At 34.1% G+C, this 10,866-nt stretch overlaps 1 protein-coding gene across 1 annotated transcript; it reads left to right on the top strand.

The window, feature by feature from the left end:
- The first annotated feature begins 9,399 nt into the window (after positions 1-9,399).
- Positions 9,400-10,143, top strand: LOC145015595 (putative germin-like protein 2-2). The gene is made up of 2 exons (XM_078974066.1): positions 9,400-9,514; positions 9,608-10,143. The coding sequence occupies exons 1-2, from the start codon at positions 9,400-9,402 to the stop codon at positions 10,141-10,143; spliced, it is 651 nt and encodes a 216-aa protein (XP_078830192.1).
- The last annotated feature ends 723 nt before the right edge of the window (positions 10,144-10,866 follow it).

Below are 10,866 nucleotides of genomic sequence, written 5' to 3'. Positions count from 1 at the left end.
TTATCGGAAATTGTTACAAGACAATTCCTTAGATATGATGTCTCTCACTCAAAGTACATTCTTTGAACATCCTTTTGCATAAAAGTTTCTAATCTAGACATAGATTTTCAATATTCAATTCCCAATATGGACACGCTTCCATATTTTCCATATGACAACTCATTCTTAATAGAATCTTTTCTATTCATAATGATGTCGATATGGTCCATCCAACACCATGCTTCCAACTACTCATAAGCAACCAATCCTCGCCGAACTTTGGATTGTCCTTTGATAGTTGTTTAATTGTTTTAGTCAAAACCAATTCTAGCCCTTTTCCCTCTAAATGCGCTAGACATTTGAAAATTTTTAGAATGGTCAAACATTAAAGCATTTTCAATCTATCCTATACCCGAAGCTTATGGGACACGGTGCATAATGTTTTATTTGCTATGTTCTCAAAATTCGAATTGTGAAGAGGAAAGTCGTAATCATAATCGAAATTTTAAGAACACACTATGTACCTTTGACTAAATTTATCAACATTTCTCAACCTAAGCCTTAAGATTTGCAATGAAGCATAATATTCTTTCCCTTAATTATAGCAAAACAACTTTACAACCCTTACGACTTTGCAAGGTATAACTCTTGTTTTCTATAATTAATATTGCCAACTTGCAATACGTGCCTTAATAATCATACAATCATAACATTTATGCTCCCACTATCATGATGATTATTATAAAACATAACACTTATGCTCCCACTAGCTTCGACATGTATTCATAAATATCTTAACTTTCAGAAAACAATACTTATTGAATTTCTTAAGTTCATGTTTCTAATACTTAGTGCTTTGATAATCTTTTATCAAGGCTTCTTGAACTTATACACCTTTGCCTTTGATAGTTCATATGTGTGTCTAAACAATTAAGACTAATTGCCAAACCTCACAATTCAAATCATGGAAAGGGATACCGTAACCATAATTGAATTCGAGAATGCAACTTTACAATCACTATCTTCTTAAAATCTTTCTTAGTGAAAGCATTTCCTCACAATCAATTTCATGAGGGAGGAAATCTTATGACATTTAGATTTAAAGCGGTGTATTTGTTCCTATCCATGTGAATTTGTTAAAAACAGAGTTTACGACAAATTCAAACTCATATGGATCGAACTTTCTTAATCTTGATTTCTTGCCTTATGGTAGCACAACTGCCCACCACGTCTTCCAAGTAGTTTAAGCAGCTCACCTTTTCCTATCAATGTACCTTCCATTGATTAAGGTGCTTTGCCTTTTATGCATTCAAAATGGGAACTCATAGGACTCACATGCATAATTAACTCAATTGGAACAGCATAGAATCAAATTATTGTCAACACGATAGGTTGTAAACCTCAACTCGTGTGCTAGTGATGATCGATAAGGTTTATTTGATTTGTTCTTGAAACCTTTCAAGACCATTAAGAATCCCACTAACTCATTGACATATAAGATTCTCTAGTCAATAAACAATTCTTAACAAACAAATATTCAAGAGTTAGTGTAGTTTTTATCAAAACACTTCATAAATTGGTCCTAGTTGGCCTTTGTCTTATCCAAGACATCACAACTTTCCATATTTGATGAATATTATAAACCTTTAATACTTTTCACTAATTGTCACAATCTTAACTTTAAGACTTGTTATTGGAACGAAGTATGATAGACTTCTTGATTTAACCATTTCTTCAATCCTTGATTCCTCTTCTTAAACATACAATTGTACTAAGACTCACTTAGAGGATCAATTGAGATATGGTTCTTAATCATTAAGACCCATTATAAAGCATAAAAGCTACTCTCCCTTCTTCTTAGAATGGAGAAACTTTTATCTTTCTGCCTACTTGATTCTTCTTATTTGTTCTACTATTGATCTAAACCCTTTAATCAATTCAAAATCACACTTAATCTTGTAAGTGTAATCATATTTACTAAGCCTTTAGTAAATCATGACGAATATCTTTGTTACTCTTATGGTGAACTTGATCAACACACAACTTTGTGTACTCGATCTCCTAGTCCTTCACTTGACACTTTGTCAATGAATTTGTCTAATTTCCAAATATGAAATTTCTCATTCATCATGCAACCAAGTTGCGTGATTCCAAATTTCAGTCCAATTGAAATTTGGGCGATGAGAAACTCTCCCTATTTGATACATTCTCGATATTTCCATAAATAACATATCTAAGAATCATATCCATTCGTTGTAGAAATATACAAACATCAATTTTCATAACGATTTCATTGCAAGGAAGTAAACAAATAAATAAATAAGTCAAACAAAATTTATTTTATTTATAAAAGCAGCGGAAAAACATTTGTCCTTACAATGCAAAATCTATTGAAAACTATGTAAAAGGAAAATTTCTAACAACTCTATCATAACTATCTAATCTCAAAATCCAATCTTCAAGTCCATGCATCGAGATCCATCTCTTGTGATTAGATTCATCTTGCTCTCTTATCAAACTTCCTTTCTTTTCACCGATCCTGCAAACCATTCAAATGCAATCTTATCACATCATGTATTAAGAATCAATGAATAGGAACTTAACGGAGTTAGATAGTGGATTTTACTTGAAGCGTAGTCATACTTTTGACTCTCCCATCTCTTAGATCTCTTAGGTAAATAGGGCAATTTCATCTCCAATGCCCATTCTTTTGGCAATAAAAGAAAATTGACTCTTTTGGAACAACACATGGAACTACTTCAGACATCGCCTTTTTCTTATGATCAAACTTTTCGATCATTGCATGTCTTTCATTGCCATCGTCTATATCCATAGAGGTCTTGAAGGCAGATTCACCAATCAACTTTGCTTTCCTATTGCGCCAAACCATTGCTGATTCAGCAGCAATAAGCATATAGGAAGTGACTGAAGAACCCAATCAACATCCATCTCTTCACCGACAACGGATCCTATCATTCTTAACCTATCAATGTGTGACTTCATCCCTAAGACGTGTGCACACACCGACTTTCCTTTTTTATGTTTACTTGCCAAAAGGGCTTGAGTGATATTGAACCTTTCAATTTTACAATCTTGTGGGTTAGGGAGAACAATTGGAGGAGGTGGAGGAAGTAAAGCACGATTTCTTGTTCCTCGATCGAATCGTGGAATACCATCTTCATGTGAATGCTTGTTCCACGGGATTTGGGAAGACCATAGTTGTCGAACTTTGACATCTACAAAACGGGAGAAAACAAATTCAAGTTAGTTGATCGATTGAGTCCTTAGTAAATCACCCAAATGAGATACTAAGACTAGGATCCAACACAATACGCTACAACCTAAAAAAAGGGATGTCGTAATCTAGCTGCAGAATATTTGAAGGTAAGTGAATGACGATTCACTAATTTCCACCATGAAAAACAAAAAAGAAATTTAAGTTTTAAATCTATGAAAACTCCTAGATCCTTTGAGATTCATTGAACATTTCAATGGCATGTTTAAATCTCGATATGCCTCTCTTGTTTGTGACTGGGATGTCGAGGATCACAAAGCGGGTGTGAATAACCATGCAAACTTACATGGTGCCCTCACATGTTACAGTCACTTATTCGATGTGCCGGTAAACCACACACGCTCCACCAAACTATGACAAACATTGAGTCACCCTTTGCTACTTTTGCTTAGAACCATTTAGTGTGCCGGTAAACCACACACGCTCCACTAACGTCTTCGCAAGGGCACAAAGTGTAATTTCATGGAATTGCATCAATTCACTTTGCCTAAGTAACTAAGACTGGGAATTTGTAAAAAACATTTAGTTACTTTTGTATTTCATTATACTTATAATGGAAGGTTTCGTCCTATCCTACCCGTTCAGCTAACGACCCTCCACTAGTCAAGAGTGCGGTGGGTAAGAGTGGATACCCATTCAATCGCCATATTATAGGTAATTTCCTTAAACACCCCTTATAGACCAGCTTCGTGAATGAGGCCTACTAACGGTAAGACTGACTTTTACTCATACATATATATAATGTTAGACTTTTAATGTTATATATAGTACAGGGTGTATTTTATACTTTTAGAAGACTATGTGGTTAACTTTAACAATTACACTTTTAATTCAATTAAATTGTAAACCAAAACTTTATGGATTTATTAAACATCTTTTAATTATACTCCTTAATTAATTAATAAAACCATAAGAGTGTGATTTGAACTTTTTAAAACATTACTAGGGTTTTAGAATTTAACATTCCTAATTAACTTTTAATCAACTTTTAAATTCCAAAACTTGAGGGCAAGTTTTGAAACATTTCAAAACATTAGGGTTTAGAATTCAAATATACATCAAAATTAAACTTTTTAATCAAAATTTAAATTCCAAAACTTGAGGGCAAGTTTTGAAACCTTTTTCAAAACATTAGGGTTTTAACTATTTAAATTTCAAAACAACAAAACTTCTGGATTCAAATTTAAACTATAAAACCTAAAGGGTAAAATATGAAACTTTTCATAACAACAAGGATCAAATAACAAATAATTTTAAATTAACATTTAATCACATAATTATCCATATTTGATTTATTTAAGGATTTCTTGCAAAACAATTTATCAATTTTACTCAAAATAATTAATCAATTATCTTATAAGGAAACAATTATCTTATTAATTGATAAATATCTTCATTTAGATCAAAAATATAGTCACATATATCATATAATCGGATTAATATTGATCTAACATGATAAGATAACTATCCTAATGCAAAAACAGCAAGAAAACCCGAGATTCCCTCCTTCTAACGATCTGACTCGTCGAGTCAGGCTTGGACTCGTTGAGTCTGCATGGACTCGGCGAGTTCAGCTATGGACTCGGCGATTCCAGCCTCCAAAACACCAAAAAATGATTTTTTTCAGTTATACAATGCATCAATACAATTGAAACCAAGCTAGTCTCTGATACCACTGTTGGGTTTTGGTCCTAAGAACATCCTATGTGCTCATACAAACCCTAAAGCTTGGATCTAGGTTTCTTTATTGTACATGCAAGTTATCCAAGACTATAAACCCTAATTCTAGCATTCAAATAATCATATTAGACATAAGAATAAGTTTATAATGATACCTTGATTGTTATGTAGCAATAACAATCCCAAATCTCCTTGAATTGACTTTGGAAGGCTTAGAGTCACAAGTGTCACTCCTCTAATGGTTCACAAACACCATAAGCAAGAGGATGAAGAGGACAGAGGTTGGAGGCTGCCCAAAAACGTGTGAAACCCTAGAAAGATCATTAGCCACGTTTTTGGGTCATAAGGGTCTTATATATAGTAAGGCTATTAGGGTTATCTAACAAGGAAACCCTAATTTGGATGCTTAAGCCCTAAGCAACACATGGAGCCCTTTCCTTAAGCCTTGGACGATTTCATATGGGCTTCCCCCATATAATTCGTCCACCCCTTAATATAAGGCAATCCATGGCCCAAATTATAATTATCTTATAATTACAATTCCAGTCCCTTAAGTTTAATTAATCTCATTTAATCACAAAACTAATTACCAATTAATTATTGACTAATATTAATTAAACAATACGATTTCTCCTTTAATATATTATTCTCATAATATATTAATAAATCATATTTAATCCTTTCTCTCCATAATTCATCCTATCAAGTTGCTTTGGTGAAGGCAACCCAAAAGGACCATGCACCATCAGGTCAAGTACATACCAAAATAGTTATGAACCTAGACACTAATCCAATAGTTTATGCTTATGTAATAGTTTGGTTCCCATGTACGGAATAATTTGGGTTCCCATGTACAGGTACAATATATATTGTTTTCTCATACAACCGATTGGGTATCTTGCAACTAAATTTACTTAAGTGGTTGGAAAGGGAAGGATAATCTGAGGATTCTGTTTACATTTAGGTAAGATCAAATAAATTTTTGTATAACTATCATGCATCTATGAGTTAGATTTTCACTAATTTATAGTTCAATAGCCTCAGGTCATGCTATTATATTATGATTTCTGCAATTACCATGAACTACTTTACAATCGATATATTTTACCTCTTAAAATATCTTTAAATTGATAAATTTTATTCTATCTAATGGACCTGTTGAGTTTTCATAATAGCTCGCATACGACTAGAATTAGTATTAACTATCTTAACATTAAAAAGAGGGCTAAATTCATGAAACCACAATGTACTTTGAATTTTTTGTGCATTATAACTTCATACTTCAATTTCTTTCTTTTTCATTATTGCTAAAACAAATTAGATGATTTTTAATATGATATTTTCTTAGGCAATCCTACAATGATTGTATTTTTTTTTTTTTTTTTTGAGAAATTGTAACATGAGCACCATGCAATTTTCTTTAATAATTTCAAGATGGTTAAATGCAAGAAATAGCAATATACTTTCATTTATTTGTTTATGACACCATCTTGCTTTCATTTCTTCCTTTTAAAACATTGTACTTTGTATAGATACTTTTTCTATTTATTTATTTTGAAAAGGTTGAGTTCTTTGAGATTATCACTTGAACTTTCCTCTTTACAATTCTTGTATTATGTTAGAATTTGTAGGTTTTCTTTTTGTCATTTGATTGTGAGTCGGTGTGGGTGCACTTACGGTGAAGACAAGCGAGAAGCACGATCTGGATCTTCAGTTCATAATGACATATAAAAATCATCTCGTTATGCAATGAAAGATGATGAAACCTGAATACATTGCTCAAAAAATTAGTATCAAAGAGAACCTCGAGAAGGATAAGGTTCTTAAGTTTTAGGGTTTTTACAAAGTTTTTATTTGTATCGATAAGTAAATGTAACAATTTTTTGTTCGGAAGTTTGAATCATTATAAATTTATTTATTGGATTCTTATTATTATAGATGTATTGGATTTTTTTTTTTCTTTTTCATTTTGGGCAGAAAAAATTATGCGTTTCTTTTTAAATGTCTATTTTTTTAAATAATAAAAATAATTTTTAGTGATGGATTAGTGACAAATATCCGTCACTAAAGCCGGTCGGTAATATGTTGTAAAATAGTGTCCGTCGGTAATCAGTCACATTACTTGTCCGTAAGTAGTCTAGTATTATTTCGTCGTTAACTTGGTCATACAAGTTCAACAAACGGACGTCGCTATCTGTTGGTAGTTTGTCACAATTTAGATAGTAATATTTACCCGCACGACTTTTTACGACATACCTAATTCCTTTGGTATTTTGTCAGAAATCGGCTTTAGTGACGGATTTCTGACGGATATGGCCGTCGGAAAACGCCCAGTCGGAAACTTTAGCGACGAGTTTCTGACGGATATGGCCATCGGAAATTTGCCAGTTTTCTAGTAGTAGTTACAATGGATTTGCAACAACAAAAAGAAAAAAAATGATTTTCTATTTTGATGAAAAAGTATGTTTTATATATGACTAAACTGTACAAAGAATCTCTCTATCTCTCTCTCTCTCTCTCTCTCTCTAGCTTTTCTTACACTCGTCGAAAAACCCAAAACAGAGACCGGAGGTTGTTGCCTCCGATCAAGCTATCCAGCCTCTCCACTCGTGTGTCAACTAGCGAACCCAAACACCCTCTAATCAGGTCGATCTCTGCTGAAACAGTCCCGATCACAAGCGGCTATGATTCTTTATTCACCGGAGAAGAAAGGTAGTCGAGCATCTTCCGCTTTGCCTCATGTTTCGATTCCCAAACAACTCCCTCATCATTTCCTGCTTCATCCATCTAGTTACAAGTGAGATTTTTTATTCCCTCTCGTTGATTTCAACATATAAACCCACCAAGAACAGCCACCACCCGCAACTACAAGAATCTTCAGGGTTTAGGACTATGTTCAACGAACAGATAAAAGCAATGGGCCCTCCATCTTTCTGCATTAAAGCATTCTACATTCTAGGGTTTGAATTACCCTCTCTTTGCGGTGTGATTTTACCAGATATTGAAGCTTGCCCTAACAATTTTGATTTAGGTGTGATTAGGGCTTGAAAACCCTCAATTGGAGCAACAATGATAGCATACCTACAACTCGAAATTTAGATAACATGAATAGCGTACCTCTCCTCCTAAACCTAATATTGTTGGCGGCTTCAACCTCTTATTGTCACATTTACGTAGTATCAGCAACAACATAACAAAAACATAACAGAGGTGGTCGATGGTGGTGACCTTGAGCAGAAGGCTGCCCGATAACCTATCGGCTGCTTCCTTTTTGCTTATGTCTGCAGTGATTGTCGGAGGGGAAGAGGGAAGTGGTAAGGCAGTAGGTTGGAGGGTTGCTTGGGGGTTGTTGCATCACCGGAAGAAGGAGGGATAATGGGTTGTGAAATGGTGGTACACGATGGTAGAAGGTGGCAGTGTGGTGACGAGTGGTGGCTGCCACGTTTTCCTTTGTGTTTCTTGGAAGAAAATGGACGAGAAAAATGATGGAAGGAGTGAAGAAGGTTTGAGGTATGTTGGTGGAGTGGTTTTCGATCCAATGAGGGAGGTATAAGAGTAGTGTGTGGTGTTGGGGAGAGAGAGAGAGAGAGATTTCATTTTTATTTTTTTATTATGTTATAAAAAATTATAAAATAAAATAGAAAATGAAAATTTTCTTTTTTATTTTTTCTTTTTATCAAAATAAATATTTAAATAATAAAAAAAACTGAAAAAGAAAAATACAAGGGCAAAATAGTCAATATGAAAAGGTTATAGAAAACTAGACCAAACTCACAATAAAATAAAAACTTTAGACCTATGATTCTAGTTAAAACTTTTTTAAACCAAAGTAACAATTTTAAGAAAACCAAAGGGATCATTTGTACAGTTTTGTCTGTATATATTAATCATTGTTTTAGCGATGGTGAATTTTACCTACAACATGTTCTAGCTGCGTAGCTAAAGGGCATTTGTCTTGTAGGCTTAGCCCGACCGAAACTATCCCATCACCTCACTACAAACTGGTAATCGCTTTCATGTCGTGTGTGATTAGTTTAACAAAGTTAGCACTTAAGAGGTACATGGTAGGCTTAAGATAACAGGTTGAGATTGACCAATTCTTAATTAGTACTAAAAATTAAAGATAGTCAGGTGTTGGGAAGCCGGCTGACCAATTCCTTTTCCGGACTACTCCGTATAGTACATGATAGATAAACGTCATTCTCCAGTGCCTATTATTCATTTACAATGTGTAAGGCGGCAAATCCTTCAAAGATAAATTTTGCTAAAATAAATGCAAAACGATATATAGAAGAATCATGCAGATTAGGTCTATATATATGGAGTCACTAAGCAGCTGTTTGTCTCACCACAAAAAAAAAAAAACATATATCTTCTATCCCTAAAAGAGATTTAGCTTTTGATTTCATAACTTTCTGTAGTTCCCGCTGAGAATATTAAAAGAAATGTCGAGCAAACTCGTTTTGTTGAGTGTATTAGCTCTAACTTTTAGCTACCTTGCGTTAGCCTATGAGCCTAGCTCCCTCCAAGATTTTTGTGTAGCCGATCCCAATTCGTCAGGTACTTTAAGACGTTACTTGTAGTTACAAATCTCCTATTCTCTTTTACTTAATATTTTCTCGTAACAAAATATTGGCTTTATATAACATGCAGTGAAAGTAAATGGTGTGACATGTAAGAACCCGATGCAAGTTCAAGCAGAGGATTTCTTCTTCAGTGGGCTACACCTCAGGGGTAACACATCGAACCAATTGGGATCAAAGGTGACCCCAGTGTTTGCTGCTCAGTTACCAGGACTAAACACTTTGGGCATCTCAATGGTTCGGATTGACTACGCACCATGGGGACTTAATGCTCCTCACACTCACCCAAGAGCCACCGAGATTCTTACTGTTCTTGAAGGGACACTACAAGTTGGATTTGTAACTTCTAATCCCGATAACAGATTTATCACAAAGGTGCTTCAAAAGGGTGATGTTTTCGTGTTCCCAGTGGGGCTTGTTCATTTCCAACGCAATGTGGGTAATGGATATGCTGTGGTTATTGCTGCATTAAGCAGTCAAAACCCAGGTGCCATAACAATTGGGAATGCTGTTTTCGGTGCAAATCCTGCAATTCCAGCGGATATTCTTGCTAAGGCGTTTCAAGTGGATAAGAGTGTGGTGGATCAGCTACAAGCGAAGTTCTAGAGTTTCAAAGATTCTAATTACAGAAGGATATGATTAGAGCTGTTGTTCAGCTCGTGTGATTATTGTATGGGTTCATTCAAAATTATTTGTGTGCGGTTTTCTTTTTGAGTTCTAATTCTTTCTTTGAAAAAAAAAGAGCATTGGTATTAATTCACGTGAACGCTACATGTTTTGTTGATTTAATACGAGCGATGATTGTTATATTTTAAGCTTTATTGACAACAAAATATTAAGTGTACGTAGATGAAGAAGTTTACGGTCTTAAATCAGTCTTAAATCTCTCCTGGATCGATCCGTTGAGGTGCAAGAAATTCCAAAAAGAGTTGTATATCCAGTAAACTTGTCATCTTTTTTTCTCATATTTTCGAAAATGGAGTAGACAAAAATATAGCATGACTTTAATGTTTATTTAATCAAAAGTAATCGCTAGTCTTAACAAGCATGGGGAAATGTTTATCTAAAGTCAAAAGTGCATAATGGAATAAGGACTGTTATATATTGTTCTTAATTTAAGACTAACATCAAAGACTTTCATTTGGTGACTTATTTTGAGCACTAAAACCATAACATGAAGAGATTAGTGATTCTTTCCTTTTTGTTCATGCCTTGAAGATTACTTACATGTCAGTTTTTGCTTTCTTGAAGTTTATATTAGTTATGAACTTCAAGCTTAATAGTTATACGAGTTTTATAAGACTAGCATCTTAAATCAAGTTTTATAAG

This window comes from Lactuca saligna, chromosome 9 (genome assembly GCF_052625555.1).
Source record: "Lactuca saligna cultivar CGN05327 chromosome 9, ASM5262555v1, whole genome shotgun sequence".
NCBI lineage: Eukaryota > Viridiplantae > Streptophyta > Magnoliopsida > Asterales > Asteraceae > Lactuca > Lactuca saligna.
This window is presented reverse-complemented; position numbering and strand designations above follow the sequence as displayed.